The sequence below is a fragment of the Delphinus delphis genome, chromosome 2 (genome assembly GCF_949987515.2).
Source record: "Delphinus delphis chromosome 2, mDelDel1.2, whole genome shotgun sequence".
NCBI classification, from domain to species: Eukaryota; Metazoa; Chordata; class Mammalia; order Artiodactyla; family Delphinidae; genus Delphinus; species Delphinus delphis.
In genome coordinates, this window is record NC_082684.1 from 125757557 (window position 1) to 125776074 (window position 18518).

Consider the following 18518-nt stretch of genomic DNA (forward strand, 5'->3'; position numbering starts at 1 on the left):
AATGGGAGAAGAACGAGGCACACACCTCTCCTCCCAGGTAGGTGGCAGATGGTGTCTTGTTCTCGAGGCTGCCGGGTGCTTGGCAGATGGCTGGCGTGGGGCAGGCTGCCAGGGACACTTGCTCGGGCCTCTGTTCAGCCCCTCTCAGCTCAAGAGGACGTGGAATGACTGTATTCATCTCTGTGTCCTCAGCGCCTAGCGAGGTCCTGGTGCACAATGTGCACTGAACTGACGGAGAAGCTGCTGAGCATCTGGGCTGCAGCGCAGCGTTAAGGGGCTCAGGCACTGGGCTCTGGCAGGAGGCAGCTGACAGCGATTCGCAAAGTACAGCGCTGGGGGCTGACTGCACACACAAAGCCATCCGCATTTTAAGAGTGGCCTATGCAATGTCCATCATAGGAGAATGGTTAAATACCTCAAGTCCATTCACCCAATGGAATATTACAGCCACCAAATACGATGGTTAAAAACTATATAACTGTATGAGAAAATGCTCATGCTGTCACGTGAACCAGCCAGGTTAATCAGTCTCTCAATTTGGATACCTAAATGTATTGGGAAAAAGTAAAAAGTAAATATATCAAAATGCTAACTGTGATTCTCAAGCTGGTAGGATAACAGGTGATTTTTCATTTTCTTAATATATATTTCTGTATTACCTAACTTCAGACAGCATCTATTACTTTTAAAGTCAGGGGGAGGGACTTCCCTGGTGGCGCAGTGGTTGAGAGTCCACCTGCCGATGCAGGGGACATGGGTTCGTGCCCCGGTCCGGGAAGATCCCACATGCCGCGGAGCAGCTAGGTCCGTGAGCCATGGCCGCTGAGCCTGCGCGTCCGGAGCCTGTGCTCCGCAACGGGAGAGGCCACAACAGTGAGAGGCCTGCGTACCGCAAAAAAAAAAAGAATCCACCTGCCAATGCAGGGGACACAGGGTGGATCCCTGGTTCGGGAAGATCCCACATGCCACGGAGTAACTAAGCCTGTGCGCCACAACTACTGAGCCTGCGCTGTAGAGCCCGCAAGCCACAACTACTGAAGCCCACACGCCACAACTACTGAGGCCCGTGCACCTAGAGCCTGTGCTCCACAACAAGAGAAGCCACTGCAACGCGAAGCCCTCGCACCACAACCAAGAGTAGCCCCCGCTCGTCACAAGTAGAGAACGCCCACACACAGCAACGAAGACCCAATGCAACCAAAAATTTTTTTAAAAAACCTTAAAGTCGGGGAAAATGTCTCTTTAGAGTTTACATTTATGTTGATGTGACAATGTGAGGCAAATTTTATCTTAAATTCATATACTTAAAATAGGTCTTCCCCTTCTGCCTGTAATAAAACTATTAATAATAATTTTATTGAGTTTTTACAGTGTTCTAATCATATTAAACTCTTCTAATGCATCATCTGATTTCAACCTCAGACACTCTATAAGAGGAGAATATGACACTCATCTTACAGACAGGGAAACTGAGGCACAGAGATGTTAAGTGATGTGGCCAAGCTCCACAGCTCCAGGACAGGGCCTGTCTTCCAACCCGGCCATGTAACCCCGAGCCCAAGCACACTGAGCACACCGAGCACTGATGTGCTCAACCACACCTCAGTGGAACTAAGAAAGATCAGTGCTTCATTTTTCTCATTCAGAAACACTGAGTCATCTGAAATTTTTTTTTTTTTTTTTTTTTTTTGCGGTACGCAGGCCTCTCACTGTCGTGGCCTCTCCCGTTGTGGAGCACAGGCTCCGGACACGCAGGCTCAGCGGCCGTGGCTCACGGGCCCAGCCGCTCCGCGGCACGTGGGATCCTCCCGGACCGGGGCACGAACCCGTGTCCCCTGCATTGGCAGGTGGACTCTCAACCACTGCGCCAAAAGGGAAGCCCCCACCTGAAATTTTGAAGCTACTAGCTTCCAGGTGTCCATGAACATATAAAACTTTCTTTACTGACCTCTTCATTCGCACCTGACTGTGCCAGCTGCCTCTTCCCGCTGCTGTTCATTTCCTATTAGTTTACCCACTATCTTAACAAAAACTAATCTCTAGTTTAATTAGCAAAGTGAAGCGATCACAGGGAGACCAGATGGGCTTCTCCGGGATCAGGTGACATCCATGTAGCTAGGACAGGAACCCAAAGGAAAGCCCGCTCTGTAGGAAGGGCAAAGCTCACCCTCCTGCCGTCCTCCCACAGCACTCCAAGAGGCAGTGGCGGGGCAGGGGGAGAGCCTGGGCCCAGAGCCACAGATGTCTGAGGCCAAACCCCAGCTTGGGCTCTCTGTGGTGGCACCTCAGGCAAGATGCTTAGTGGATTTGATCCTCAGTTTTCTCCCAAGTAAAATGGGGATAACCATACCTCCACTCACATGGCTTTGTGCAGCTGTGTGGCTGCTAGCAACGGGCTGGGGCTCCCTTTCCCTGGGCAAAGAGCTCACGTGAATTCAGACACTCACTTCTGGGTGCGAGAGACACTAAAATGAAAAACAGGGCTGCAGCCCTTAAGCTAGAAGACAAGCAAGCACGCAGGACGACCCAGGATGATAACCACCGTCACCGAGGCCTGGGCCAGAGCAGTGGGAACGGGAGCAGGCTCTGAAGTCAGCTTTGGGAAGGCGGGAAAGTATCACAGAGGAAGGGGCACGTGAGCTCAGGCTGAGCAGCAGCTTTCTAGGGAGGTAAGCGGGGCAATGCCATCTAGGTAGTGGAACTGTGTACAAAAGTACACAGAGAATGGCGTACCACCAGAGGACAAGGGCTCCATCACAGGGCATGCTGCGCTCCCAGCAGCCCAGCAAACGGGCAGGTCAGGGTGTGGAAGGAGGCTGGGCTCTGCCCGGAAGGCGGGGGGTGGGCGCGGGGGGTGGTGAGGATGTGGCTGAATCTGTAAGTGAGGCGGACAGAAGGGCTGGGTGAGTGAAGGCAGGAAGAGAGGAGATGAGGCAACTGCAGTGATGCAGGAGAGAGGATGGTGACCTAACAGTGAGGAGCGAATGAGAGAACGAATCTAAGAGCCGCCAGGCGGTGGCAGTGATCAGAAACAGCAACTCCAGGGACACAGAGAGAGAGGAAGGAGTGGTGCAGGCTGACTCGAGTTCCTGGCCTGGGGAACTAGCGGGTGAGGGGGCAGTACAGGTGGTAACAGAGGGCAGTAATGAGGATCCCTCCAGAGGCAGAAATGCAAATAGAAAGTAAAATTCAGGGCTCAACTAGGCAAACAGAAGCCACGCTAAACATTTATAACAGGGATTTACCCAGGGCAACAGTCACACTGGTGACGGAAAAGCTGAGAAACCAAACAGTTGATAGTGAGGCAGTCCAGAGGCCAGGGCAGGAAGCCACCCCCAGGCTGGAGCAGGGAGGTCCCCGCTGGCATGAAGAACCTGCCAGACAGGAGCTGGCACCACGGAGGAGACAGTCACCGGAAGAGGCAGTACCCAGGACGGAGAGGGAGAAAACTGCCTTCAGCTGCCGCGCCCTCCTCCGCTGGCCGACACAGGAGCTGGGAGACAGCCTGCGGGCCAGCTGTCAGGACAGGAGTAGAGCAGTGAGGGCAAGGAGTGGCTGTGAGCAGGCAGGCCAAGCACTGGCACGAACCTGGAGAAGAGGATGCAACGAGCACAGACACAGGCACAGCTGCGGTCAAGAGAAAAAAAGGCTCTTGGGCAGGACTGGACCAAATGTCAGACACAGGAAGAGGGCTGCCAGTGGGGAAGCAGGGAAAGGCCATTACAGAAGTCAGTCACGGCAGCACCCCCAGCCCAGCAGAGGGAAGAGATGCCCTGGGCTGCAACGGCCAAGGGTCTGGTCCAGGGTCGGGACTGTCCCAAGTGGAGACAGAACCCCTGGACTCTCCCAGCCCACATCATCCTACCCGCCCCCTGGCTTCAGACTCCAGGCGTGGTGGGCATGAACTGTGCTTGTTTACATCTCCTGCTGTGGGCGGTACTGACAGCCCCAGCGCTGCCCCTCTGGATCCATCACCACATTTGTTTACAGAAGCCATGTCGCCCCCGCTGCTTCCAGCCAGTGAGTGAGCAGGGAGGGCACTAATGCAGCCCGTTCCCACTGAGATGTGTGCACCTTGAACAGGTGACGTTGGCTTGAAGACGCCACACGGGCCTGGCCGAAACTTTCTCAGAACCTCACAGTAGGCTGGGATTTTTCCCACCTACCCAAACCTCCTTCCTTCCCCTGGTCTGGGGGTTCACGGGGCCTTCCCAGTCCCTCCCCTAGATCCTTCACGGGTCTTTTTCCTCAGAATCTCTGGCACATCTGCTTCTGCCTTGGTCTCCACTTCTTGGAGAACCCAAGCTAACACACCAAGCTCCCCAGGCACCCCTGGATCGTGACTTAGCTGGCCAGGCAGGCCGAGCCCGGGGTAGACAGTGCTGAGCAGTGACCACAGAGCAGGTCTGCAGGCCTGGTCTGTTTCTCTCTGGATGTAGCAATCACTCTGCTGGCTTCCAGGGCATTAAGTGAGCCTGACCTGGCACTTGCTCACAAGCAGCCCAGCCCAGTCTCCAGGGCAGGCCCAGCCTCGGTGTGCACCTTGTTCAGGGGTCCACACACATGGAGCCTCCCCCACCAAGGCTTAATTCAGGCCACATTTCAGCTCTAATTCTACAGGTTTTTGACTTGAAGCACAATATTTTTAGAAGTACCTGGGATCCTAAAAGAGTCTTTGTGTAATAGTCTCGAGGCATGAAAACTTCCACTATGGTGACTAGACACCAGAAAGCGTCTTCTTGTTCCAAGTATAGGAGGGCCACTGCCACCAATCTACAAGCAAACGGAGAACAAGGTGAGCGCCAGCCTCCTAGCCCAGACCCGGGCAGCACGGCCCGTCTTCACAGAGGCCTCTGCAGTATGCTGCACTCTCTCACGGCCACAGCAACTTCTAGTTCTCCAAGAAAGAACACTAAACGAGTGTTCCTTGGCGAGGGTGGCATTTCCTAGTTTGAGAAGCAAAGCTACATCCACATTCCTTCATTTGGTTTTGTTTAAAGATGATGAAATTGTTTCCCAATGAGCAGCCAGCCTCATTTTTTAAAATGTTTTCACGATAAGATTTTTGCTAATGCAGCTAATTCTTCGAGTTTTTTGTTCAAGAAGTTCCAACTAATCCTTTTATGCACAAAAAATCCAGGGGTGAATATAAGGGGAAAAGAACACATGATGGTTTAAAAACAACTTTCTTGATACCAGTCTACTTGAAACGGGGCTTCAGACAAATGAATCACTGCGGTGGGGCTTTCTCAAAGAACTGCATCCACGGCACACACGTGGGGTGGGAAAGGGGACCGTATGTATCACCTGTTACGTCACTCACAATGGAAACTTGGGTCTGGCTAGTTACATGGTCACCACTGAGAGGTTACTCATCCAGTAACCCCAGGTTTGGCTCTGAGCGGGCATTCAGGGCAGAAGGCTGAAAAGGAAGAGGCAAGAGAAAAGCCGCCCTCTACATATCCAAGAAGCTCTGCTCGCGACATGAAGCTTCTGCGCGTCACTTACGGAAAACCCTAGAGTCGCTTCTCAGAATCTGTTTTTGTTTTCTTCCTTGGATAAAATTATAATGAAATCTCAAAAGGTTAAAAAAAAAAAGAACTGGGAAGGGGATGCCTTGAGTAGGCATGAATGGGATGGAGAGCAGAAAGGTTACAACAGGTAGAGATGGACAGGGAGAGAAAACCAGGACATGCCCAGCACCTGCGGACGCCAGGAGAAAGGGTAGAGAGACTGAAAAGAGCAGAGCCTTTGACGACATCACTTTTAGTTAACTGATGTTCCAGATGACAGGCCTGAATCACTGAGGAAAGGCTAGCATTCTTCTGCTGAAGTTCTGGGTTCACAGTTCTGTTCTCATGTACAAAATAATGTGGAGAAAAAAAGTCCAGTAAAACGGTTAAAATTTAGAGGTCCTAATGGTGATGGTACGGAGAAAGATTTAATTTTCTGGAAAGTCTCCTTATGTGTGGAACAGCTGATTCCATGACAATGTCAGACAAATGGGGTGTTACTGCACCCCTAACAGGCATGCTCGAGTCCTCGCCAAGATCCCTTGAGTTTCGGAGGTTTTTAGCTTCCAGGAATTTTTAGACTGAGTATACAATGTGAACTGTGCATTTAAGCAAAACAAGGCTGCTTTGTTAGGCAACAACTTATTTACAGGCTTTTTTTTTTTTAAATGGGGACCATCGAGGAGCAGCCACAGTCCCTTTTACTTTCAGGGCCCAGAGAGGGCACCCTGCCCATGACTTCTTGGAAACCATTGGTTTCAGGTCTTAACCAACTAACATTCCAGTTTGAAAGCTTTTCTTCCTGCAATACTCTCATTTCAGATGCAAATAGATAGCCCTTATCTGGAGGTCAGTATCCAGCACAGATGAGGATTAAAAAGGCCCATGAGCTGCCAGAATAAACTTCAGCATTCAGAACTCAACGCGTGCACTTGACTTAAGGAGAACTGCTAAAGGTGGCACACGGAGCTTCTTCATTCTTTCTCCATGTTTCTAGCAAGCTTGGTTACCTACTCTGATTACACAGAGGAATATAAAAGGACTCTAATGACAGCAGCAGAAGTGCACCAGCGAGGTAAGAGACAGACGGGAGGTAAAAAGCAGCCACAAGCACTCAAAGTCCAGTGATGGGGAGCAGCTCCATGGAGAACAGACCTCAGTACCTCCCGTGGCCTCATCCCGGTACAGCTCAGCTCAGAATGAGGAGCCTGGATCATTTAGAGAAGGGGAGAGGCTTTTCAGTGTCCTCTGCCTGTATGCCAGACCTGCAGAAGGCTCTCATCCAAAAAAATAAAAGTTTGGGCTCTTCAAGGGCTAGGTTTAACCCGCTGAAAAATTGTTTCGGGCAACCTCTTGATTGACAAAGATCCTGTATAAACAAGCAGTGGCCTTGTTTTCACATCAAGCATTATAAATGAATGATAGCAAACTTCTGATCAAAACCTGAGTGTGATGAGAACAACAAGGAATCAAAATGATTTCTCATTTTGTTGTTCCAAATAGTTTGACTTCGGTGTTCTCAATATTGGATTGGCCAAAACGTTCATTCAGAAAACCCGAACGAACTTTTTGGCCAACCCAATACTTTCCAAAAGCATGTCTGTTTCTCTCAATTATTCTAGAATTGGGGATACTGCATAATTAAAACTAGCTTACTGCAGCTATTGATATTTATTTCCCTTAAAAGACTGGTTTTTCTTGGCTCACCAGGAGGGGAGGGGGCTGTCAGGCAGCGCCTGGAGCTACAAGTTATCTTAACAGCAGAGAGGAGACCTCGTGGGCCAGGCACCCACCTGTTTAGACCTTGGCAGTAGCCAATGTCTGGATTCCGCCAGGAGAAGGCGAGCAGGACGTTGCGCAGCTTCTGTATGCCTTCCGAGGTGGGGCACGAGTAATGTTTGTTGTTGGGCAGAGTCCGCAGCAGGTCCAGCTCGATCTGCTTGGAGGCGGGGTTCTGTTTCTCCAGAGCCTTCTGAAGCAAGGTCTGGAAGTAACCAGGCTTAATGCTGTCCTTGAATTTCCTGGTGTGAAGGTCCACACACCACTTCCACACCTTGGAACGGTGCTCATGTGGAATGCCCGCACGGATCAGGTTCTTCAATTCTGGAGAGCACATCATCTCCCTGTTCACTGTGCTCGCAAAATAGTTTTCCCACTTGACGCCAGTGGAAACCTCCTGGTTTTCTGTGAGGTAGAGAGTCTTCAGGTCCAATGCTCGGACTTTGGCAACCAACTTCTCTTCCTCGTCATCCTCTGGGACAGTCCTAAACCCATAAATGTCATATTCACTGTTGAGAAAAACAAAAGGAAAAATTAAATGATGCAATGTGGCAAAAAGGCCAATGAAACAGAAAAGAGAACCTAGAAATCTACCCATGTATGTGTAAATGGCATTTTGATATATGACCAGGCATTTCAACTCAGGAAATAATAAACTTCTCAATAAACAGGGTGAGAATAACTGGCTATCTATATGGGAAAAAATTACGTTAGATCTTTCCTTGATACTATACAGGAAAATAATCAATTCTAGATGGCTGAGGTGCTAAATGTGAAAAGCACAAAAGAAAATACAAGCAATACAAGGCTGATAAATTTGGCTACATTAATATACATGTGCATGTATGTTTATATAGCCTACATATACACATCCATAACACTTATGCTCGAAAAACGTTTTAAAAAGTGAAAAGACAAGGGAGAAAACATTTGTAAGACATTAGGGATGACAAAGAATTAAGAATTCTTTTTAATTCTTAAAAAGAAAAAGAATTATTCTGCTGTGGTAGGTAGAATAATGGCCCCCAAAAATGTCCCTGGAACCTGTGAATATGTCATGTTAAAGCATGTGGAATTACAGTTACAGAACTTAAGACAGGGAGATTATCCTGGGTTAGCCAGGTGGGACCACAGTAAACACAGGAGCCCTTAAAGTGGAAGAGGAAGGCAGAAGAGTGGACCAGAGATGCGACAAAGGAAGAAGAGGCAGGAAGGATGTGAAGTGGGAGAGGGCCTGGACCCACGGTTGCTGACTTTGAAGATGGAAGAAGGCGGCCACAAGCCAAGGAATGCAGGTGGCCTCCAGAAGCTGGGAATGGCCACACCTGACAGGCAGCAAGGAAACAGAGACCTAGTCCTACAACCAGAAGGAACTGTATTCCGCCAACATCTTGAATAAGAAAGGACACAAACTGTCTCCTAGAACCTCCAGAAAGGAACGCAGCACTGCTAATACCCTGACTTTCATCCAGCGAAACCATGCTGGGCTGCTTGACCGACGGAACTGTTGCATAATAAATATGTATCACAAACTTATTGGCTTAAAACAATAATTTGTTATGGCAGTCATAGAAAACCAATACAAAGGCCTTTCACACACTGCTGCTGAGTGTGTAAACCTGTACAAGAACTTCGGAAATCAGATCTAGCAGAGCTGAAGATATGCATTCCCTATAGGTCAGGAATTCCACTTCTAGCCTACACCCTGGAGAAACTCTCTCACGCAGACACACGGACACATGGATACATGTACCACGATGCTTACTGCACCACGGTTTGTAACAAGGAAAAATGGAACCATTCTAAGTGTTCACCATGAGAGAAGGAATAAAAATGTGAAGCTGTGAGGCAGGTAAAAAAAAATTCTCAGGAGCTACACGTATCAACCTGTATAATTTCAGAAAACAATGTTGAAAGAAATAAGTTGCAAAAAGGTATGAATATGGTAGGATTAGCATATTAAAACATGTCTTCAATTAGAGGTACATATTGAAGTGTTTAAAGCTGAAATGACATGTCTGATACTTGCTTTAAAATATTCCAGGGGAAAAAAAAAAAACTTTGGAAGGGAATGGTACGAAGAAACAGGATTACCAAAATGTTAATAATTGCTAAATTATTGGGTAACAGGTTGCATATGGGGGTTGTCATATGATTCCGTCTACTACTTTGTATGTTTGAAATTTTCCATAATGAAAAGTTCAAAGTAAATCAATATACACAGCTATTGTTCTAGTCATACATGAAGTTTGAAAAGATACAACATGAATAGTAAGAGCCTAAAACACAAGCAGGAAGAAGACGTGGTGCCCTCAGGACAGACTGCTAGGCCGCCCTCACGGGAGTCCCCCGCCACTGCGGACACAGCACCAGCGCACAGCATGGAGACAGCGCTCCTGGCCTGGGAATGGGGCTGCCCAGTCTGGGGCCACGTCCTTGCCACTCACCATCTGTGTGACCTGGGCAAGTTACATCACCTCCCTAACCTCAGCTTCAGCATTTTCTGAGCAAGGATAAAAACATCTGCCTGGCTGAGCTGCGTTAAATACAAGCCTGCACATAAGGCCCTTGGCACGGCTCCCGGCACACAGGCCTCCGTAAGAGTTTTGTAACAATGGCGTTGGTTGCAATCTGACAGCATAGTTTTACCTGTCGACTGAGTAACATGGACAAGGCAGGCCAGTGCTGTAAGCGCAGAGAAGGGAAAGAGTGGGTCAAGCTGAAGCCAGGCTTCCCCTGGGGCAGGGGTGGGGCTGGAGAAGCTGAGCCACAGCAGCGAGCAGGGCCTAGGCACAGGGCTGCCAGAGGGGCAAGGGGGCGGAGACAGGAGGAGACTGGACTGAGTGGATTTGCAGATTTCTCCTTGAGCCAGTATTTCATGAATCTCAGTTTTAAGAAACTAGGATATGAAGGTTCTTAATCCAAGATCCATCACGCGCTTCCACACTCCACGATTTTCTGAAAAGTATATGCAATACTGTGTGTGTGTCCAACTGCATTTTGGGGCCAAGGGTGTCAACAGCTTGTATCAGACCCTCAATGAGTTCTGAACCACTGAATCAGGTTACCCAAGTGTCCTTCCCTTACAGAGAAGACCCAATTTTCCACTTAGGGTCCCCCTTGGCTTTCAAACTACCCATGGGTGCAGCCATGTCTCTGGAGAGGGTTCTACTCCTAGGAAGACGGGCTCCTCTTGCAGCAGGACTGGCTACCACCCATGTTGGCATGGTACATGGCAGAAAGGTCTTGGAATGAAAACTTAGGCTGAACCCCAGCTCTGTTACTTGATTATTACAGCAAGACTGATGACATTATCTGTTCTAATGACTGGACGGTCCTTGTCATGAGCATCAAACCAGACACGGAGAATTGTGTAAAGTTCTCAATGAATGGCTACTGCTGTTGAAAGAGGGGCCTGAGAAATGGGTCCCACTATCCCCAACAGTCGCTAGCACCTTTACCTGACGAGATGAGGTTTAACGAATGCTTGCTCCGGATGCTCCGGGCTCTCAACCTGCAGAGCATCCTCCAGCAGCTGGGCTATGACATCCCGAGAAGGCCCCTGTTCTTCTGAGCAAACTGGTGTCTTCATTTCTTGGAGCAGTATCAAGTATTTGCTTTCTATCTGGCAGAGCTTGGCTTCCAGGCTAGAATACTACAGAGAATGTGGTAGTTACCTCCAATCAGACAGAGACACAGGAAGAGCAATCCTTAAGTACCTCAAGCAATCAAAGAATGACAAGCCAAGAACCACTGGCAAGTGAGCCAGAGAGAGACTGTATCAAAGACAAGAGATGGGGCTTCCCTGGTGGCGCAGTGGTTGAGAGTCTGCCTGCCGATGCAGGGGACACGGGTTCGTGCCCCGGTCCGGGAAGATCCCACATGCCGCCGAGTGGCTGCGCCCGTGAGCCATGGCCGCTGAGCCTGTGCGTCCGGAGCCTGTGCTCCGCAATGGGAGAGGCCACAACAGTGAGAGGCCCGTGTACCGCAAAAAAAAAAAAAAAAAAAAGACAAAGAGATGAATTTATGCCACAGGCCACCTGTCTTATTTAAATGGCCCACATGGGCCCCGTCTTCCTTCTAGGGGGTATGACACAGAAGTACTGGTAATAAGGCCTCTGCACGTCAACACACATATCAGTTCTGGACAGGGTTGAGGTGAGCAGCAGAAACCAGGCCACACACCCATTACTGAGGTCAAGCTGAGTGCCACTTGGACACGAGCCCCAAGCAGCCATCCCATGCAACATCAATACTTTCCTAGGACGCTGTGACCCAGAACTAGCTCTCATCTGCTACCTTACCAGACAAATCAATACACGCCTGGGAAACATGCAGGAACAAGGTTTGGGAAGATGTCCTGAGGACTGTTCAAAAGGTATATGAGGCATACAACAGCTGCTGACACAGTGTCGCTGAGCTTCATTTGATTGTAACTGGGAAGTCTGTGATGTCTCTACACCCTGCAAAGCCCTTTCCCGCCACAGTCACATCTAACTCTCAAAACAACCCTATCAGGTTCACAGAGGGGGCATCACCCTCACCATCCCCATTTATAGATAAGAAACTGAGTCACACAACTCAGTAGCATAAATCAAGATCCAAATAACTTTAATTTGGGGGAACCTCAGAATTGTATTTAATTTTTTTTCTGTAAACTTCATTATATGTGTGAATAAAAGCCACCTCTCAGGACATTTCTATTCGTCTTCATCACGAAGTGAAACTAAACACAGTGCTACGCACTTTATATACTTTAAATATAATCTGGTATCAATAACCACACCCTCCAAGCATGTGGGTTGAACTGATTTTAAAGCGTGTCCATTTTTAAATGGTTTCTGAATCATACCTCCCACCAGATAATAGAATATAACCGTCCTGACCCACCTTTGCCATCAGATCCCTCTCTCTTCTTTCTGCATTTCTCCGTAGAGCTGAGAGTTCCAAGATTTCCTTATTCAGAAATTTATTTTGCGTTTTGTACCCCTGTAGATTATCCTGTTGCAAAAAAAAAGGTCCATCAATTCACACTGGTTGAATGTTGATTAATTATTCTATATCAGCGGTCCCCAACCTTTTTGGCACCAGGGACCAGTTTCATGGAGGACAATTTTTCCACAGACCGGGGGGTGGGGGGATGGCTTTGGGACAATTCAAGCACTTTTCATTTATTGTGTACTTTATTTCTATTATTATTACATTGCAATATATAATGAAATAATTACACAACTCACCATAATGCCGACAGGAGGTGCAGCTCAGGCGGTAATGCGAGCGATGGGGAGCAGCTATAAATACAGATGAAGCTTCGCTCGCTCGCCCACTGCTCACCTCCTGCTGTGCGGCCTGGTTCCCAACAGGCCATGGACCGATACCACTCCGTGGCCCAGGGGTTGGGGACCCCTGTTCAATATAATTAATATTTTGCTGCCTCACCAATCAAATAGCCCTGCTAAGTTAGAACAAGTTCTAAGGAAATGAAAGCTGATTCCTAGACACTTTCTGATTAAACTTTGCGGCTACCCTTGGCAGTAGAAGGTAGGCAGGGACTACTGCTGTAATGAAGGAGATGGGGAAATAAATTTACTTAATGGTGGAGATTTTCCTCACCTGTCCTTAGGAAAAGTAAGTAGGACTTATGTCCTAAATCTATGCAAATATTTTATCTACCCACATTCATTGGGTACAAAAGGTAATGCCTTACATTCATTTTGTTTTTTAACTAGAGAAACTGAACAAATTTTCTGTAGATTCTCATTTTTACGTATCCAGTTTATGTGGAAGAGGCTACACACATACACAATACCCTTACCTAAAGAATTACACTTAATAATGAATACCTATCACCTACAATGTACAAGGCACCTAAGAGAACATGTTCCTCAACTTTTTTACATTAAAAAATTTCAAACTTATGAAAACGTTAAAGGAAAGTACAATAAACACAATATACCCTTCACCTAAATTTGCCAATTGTTAACTTTTGCCACATTTACTTTCCGTTTTTAAGAGAACATCACAAGCTGGTGACACGTTCTGCCAAGTCCAACTAAAAGTTCAGCCCTGGCAGAAGCGGGTGCCACACGTGACCTTCAGCCCTTGACACTCTGAGCAAGGCAAGCGAAAGGGAACCTTTGAGACAACTGGGGCAGTGATTTCTAAATGCTGCCTACCAAATTCAGTCTTTTACAAATGTCTTCTTCCCCTACTCTGTTTGAAGTTTTCAAGGAATTTCTGATCCCTCAATCACAGGAGAAACTGTTCACAACAGCTCCAAGAGAAGGCCAGGGGTGGTCAAGAAAGGCACTGACACCTGTGCTGTCCCAGGACAGAGACCATGGCCCCTCCCCAGAGATGTGTCCAGAGACATGCCCCAATCTCCAAACTAGAAGCCACCATGGCGGTACACAATCTCCCCTGAAAATACAGAAGAACTGAAAATGTTCCAACAGTCCCTTTAATCGCTGACACCTACGGAGCACTTGCTACGGGTTACAGGTGCCCTGTGGTTCTCGATCCCATTTAAACCTCACAACTCTTCAGCAGCCACTCTCGTCATCTCCACCTCCTAGGTGAAGAGCTGAGCCACAGGGAGGCTGCACAACTACTAAGTGTCGGGCTGGGAGCCAGGCCTGCTGCGCTCTTGGCCCAGGTGCTTGGCCCCTGACGCCCACCTGAGCTCTGATACGCATCACACCTTCTCAGTCTCAGCAAGACCGCACGTCATGACAAGCACTGAAGACGGGCGCTGTCAAACCCCAAAGGAGGTCCACAGACTTCCTTTTCTGATCAGAATCATGATGTTCTCCTTTCTCCTGGCGTCTTGAAGCTCTCATATTTGGAAACAATGAACAAACATGTTACTAAAAGGCAGGCTGATTGAAGGAAGGTGAGCTAGAGGGCAACAAAAGAATACACTGGGCTGTGACGGCCAGAGACTGAGCAGCACAAGGTGGGTCGAGGGAGCAGGACACCACAGTGTGCCCTCCGTGTCTTTGAGTCAAACTTTGCATTACAGTCTAAGGAAGTCCTGATAATGTATCTCAAGGATTCTTTCTCTAAAAAGGGAACCCTCTTGCACTGTTGGTGGGAATGTAAATTGATAGAGCCACTATGGAGAACAGTATGGAGGTTCCTTAAAAAACTAAAAATAGAATTACCATATGACCCAGCAATCCCACTACTGGGCATATACTCTGAGAAAACCATAATTCAAAAAGACACGTGCACCCCAATGTTCATTGCAGCACTATTTACAATAGCCAGGTCATGGAAGCAACCTAAATGCCCATCAACAGACAAATGGATAAAGAAGTTGGCACATATTTATACTATGGAATATTACTCAGCCATAAAAAGGAACGAGATTGAGTCATTTGTTGAGACATGGACGGATCTAGAGACTGTCATACAGAGTGAAGTAAGTCAGAAAGAGAAAAAGAAATATCATGTATTAACGCATGTATGTGGAGCCTAGAAGAATGGTACAGATGAACCGGTTTGCAGGGCAGAAGTTGAGACACAGATGTAGAGAACAAATGTATGGACACCAAGGGGGGAAAGCAGTTGGGGGGGGGGGTGTGATGAACTGGGTGATTGGGACTGACATGTATACACTGATGTGTATAAAACAGATGACTAATAAGAACCTGCTGTATAAAAAAATAAATATAATAAAATTCAAAAATTTAAAAAAAAAAAGGATTCTTTCTCTAGAATGATGATCACAGCAAGTTAAGACTCTATGAGGTGCCGGGTGCCCTGTGAGAACTTTACATGGAATACCTCTTTTAACCCTTACAAGACCCTATGAGGTAAGCGCCATTTCACAGATGAACACTGAGGCAGAGAGGTGAACCAGCCTGCCCAAGGTCAGAGGTCATGAGTGGCAAAGCTGGGTTTGAACCCAGCCAGGTCTGACTCCAGAGCCCAGGCTTAGTCTAAACCGCCACCCCATACTGGGACACATCCCCTTCCTCATTGATGTTTGTTACAGTTGTGATTCTGCTTTTTTGTTTTTGTGCTTTATAAACTAAACTCTGAGCTCCAGAAGGACAGAGACTGTATACTTTGTGTGGAGTACAAAGCCCAGCACATGGCTGACTGACTGAATGAATGAAAGAGTCCCAAGAAGGAAAAGCTGCACGCATGAAGATATTCATGAAATAACAAACCACAGGAAAGAAGACAGAGGCTGATTAAGTAAATGATGACAGAGTCAAAAGATGGACAATCTGGAATCATTAACGATAGCAATACAGAAAGTACCTGGGTTCTAAGGCTGAATGAAACAAAAAGTCTACCTACTCCAGGAAATGGAAGAATTATGTAAACATGGAAAAGGCCTGGAAGGAAGTGTGGGGAAAATATTTAAATCACTAGGGTGGTAAAATCCTAAGACCAATATGTGCTCCTGCCTCAAAATACTACAGGAACAGAAAGTGACCACATAGGAGACCAAAACAGAAATGTTTCTAAAAAGCAGAAATCTTTACAGGCACATACACTGACTATAAAGCAAGACACTGAACAGTAACAGTAACAACAACAAAAAAGATACCTTCCCCCCACCAAAACACACACACAATTTTTTTTTCCCCACCTAGACATTTTAAATTTGGGGTCAAACGAAGAAATCAATATAGAAACCATGCGGTATCTAAAAGTGAAGGACAATGAGATTCTTCACTCCAATTCTCCCAGTGCCACCGCAGAGGAGGCACGAATGTGACTGTCTCCTGCATGGCACAGGGGATGCCCTGGCAATATCCGGCCCAGGCAGAGCAATGTCAGAAAACATGAGGTCACCAAGCCGGGCAGGACTCACTCAGAGGAACAGGTCACAGGGAAGTCCCCTGACAACCTTTCTGCCTCTCCATAAGCTATGCCACCACTTAACCTCACTCTTGTGGAATTCTGGAGCCACAGACTTTATAAATTAAGCTGAGAAATGTTGGAGAAAAAAAAAAATGTCACCCGCTACCCCGCAAAAAGAAAAGGTCGAGAAGTCTAGTTGTGATCAGCTCCATCAGTCGTCTCCAAAAGGAGCTGTGTGGAGCCACAACAACAAAGCCACACACTCCCCTCCACACCCTGGCTCGGCTCCCCGGGAAAACATGCTCCCCACGCGTCCCCCACTGCCGAGCACTGGGACCTGGAAACCGAACGCCCTGGTGTCATTCTCCAAACACTATAAAGACAGACGTGCTCGCAAAATATAAAATTCAGTTGACCTTAAATAAGTGGTCTTAAAACGTGTATCACTGATGGGATGTATACTTAGGGTCAGTACACTCTAGGTTGCATATATAAACAAAACCAACTTTTACAGGCAACACTAACCAGGACCTTTTTCTTTTTTAAACACGGCTATTTTTGTAGTAGATATAATTATAAAGTAATGAGATTGAGGGTTTTGGTGGTGTTTTTGCCCTTTTGGTCCTTCTCACCAATAAATCCTTCTGGCCTCATGTATCTACTGGGTGCTGTCACTGAGAAGTTGTCACCATGGGAGACCACATACATATTTCGACAAAGCTGCCATTACTCCAGTGTTTTAATTTCCATTTTGGAATTATCTTTAAGGCTCAGGCATGTCCATCAGGCATGCAATCTACTGACACTGCGTGACAGGTACTACTAGTCAGGAAGCAGGCTCAGTAACAACCTCAAAAGTGGCAAACCTCTGCCCTTCAAGGATAAACTGCATTTGGGGGGCAAAACATCCTCAGTGCCACATTATTTGCAAAACGTGGGTAGCCAGGTGAGGAAGACTTTGTGGCCAGGTGGAACCGACAGCTGCAGAACTATGTGGGGTCAGCTGGGGTCTGGGCTACACCCAATGCCTCATGTCCTAGGAGACACTTCTCCACCTGAAACTTCTCCAAATTGAGAACTGGTGGCAGCAAAACTTTTGGGACCCTCGCTGTGGCCTGACTGACAGTGGCCCAAGGCCATTCAGCTCTCCCCTCGGGACCAGCACGCTTCTCCGCGGGCACAGAGTCAGACTGCTCATGCCCCCAGTAACGCTCTTCCTACCTCATCAGCTGGCCACCACCCCAGGTATGATGGGGACAGTCACCTCCATTTAGGAACCAGCCTCCCATCCCCAGGGCCACTGGGACACTGGGAAGAGAGCTCTGCCCTCCCTTCTGAGTGTCAGGACCGTCCTGCCTTAGGCATGGGGGGCACTGACTCTGGGCAGGCCCTCTTCCCCGGCGTGCTTGGGAGCCAGGGTCTGCTTTCCCACCTGACCCCACACTAGCTGTTGGGAACAGTGTTCCCTCACCTGGCCTCCATTATGTCCTGAGGCGGGCTATGCAAATGATGGTGTGTGCATCCACACACAGAGGGGGCGAGAAACAGCCTCTGTAGGTTACATGGAATAATGAAGTTCTAAGGGTGTATAAACAGAAAGAGAAGTTTCAGCTGCCTGAAAGCAAGGGAGGGGAAAGATCTGAAACTGTTCTGAGCTATGGCGACACTGACGGGCTGAGACTTTCATTTTCCAAGGAAGCTTCTTAGAAACCTAGTAATTATCTGACTGGAAGTCCTGTGACACTTGTTTTTTTAAAAAAAGGCACAGCTGCTCTGCTGTCATGCCAAATTAGCTCACTGAGGCTAGCAGCTCTAGAGTGACATCAACAGACAGGCTGTTAGTGGGTTTTGGATTTCTCGTCCCAATAACAGGGGCCCACGCCCTGCTCTTACTTTCAGTCGGTCCAGTTCCAGCTGGTCCCTGGCTGTGGGGAGGGCCACAGGAGAGCTGGGCATGGAGGTGGGAGAGGATGCGCTGCCCTCGCACTCGCTGAGCTGCCGGGAGAGCTTCATGATGACCTCGTCCTTGGCCTGGATGGTCTCCATCAGCATCCCCAGCTGCTCACTGAGCTCGCCCACCTTGTTCTTCAGCGTCCTCGCTTCCTGCTGAAGACTCTCTTTCTCCTGGTTGAACCTCTCCAGCTGGCTAGTGAGGCCCAGAATCTGGTCGTCCTTCTGGTGCAGAAGCCCCAGCGTGTCCTGCGGGACCCCCTCACAGAGGCGGCTGCTTGTGAAGTACTTGTCGTACTGGGAGGACCGCACCGTCTGCTGCAGGAGCCGCACGAGCTCCTGGGAGCCAGGGGAGGATGGAGTGGGGAGCAGGGGCGGGAGAAAAAGCAGAAATCATGGCAACTCTGCATGGAGCAACCATTGGTATTTGAGCAAATGCAGAAACTTTACTGGAAA

General features: G+C 48.1%; 1 protein-coding gene across 2 annotated transcripts in view; it reads right to left on the bottom strand.

Annotated features, from left to right (window-relative positions):
• Positions 1-18518, bottom strand: part of TBC1D2B (TBC1 domain family member 2B) — an 87376-nt gene that overhangs the window by 12393 nt on the left and 56465 nt on the right. The window contains exons 6-11 of one of the 2 annotated variants that reach the window (XM_060005533.1): positions 18006-18401; positions 12183-12293; positions 10754-10947; positions 7307-7801; positions 4656-4773; positions 483-545 (exon numbers count right to left, since the gene is read on the bottom strand). In XM_060005533.1, the coding sequence (XP_059861516.1) occupies positions 525-545; positions 4656-4773; positions 7307-7801; positions 10754-10947; positions 12183-12293; positions 18006-18401 (1335 nt within the window). In that variant the 3' untranslated portion in view covers positions 483-524. Of the gene's footprint in view, positions 1-482; positions 546-4655; positions 4774-7306; positions 7802-10753; positions 10948-12182; positions 12294-18005; positions 18402-18518 lie in introns of those variants that run through there. The other variant, XM_060005532.2, reaches the window with a different exon arrangement.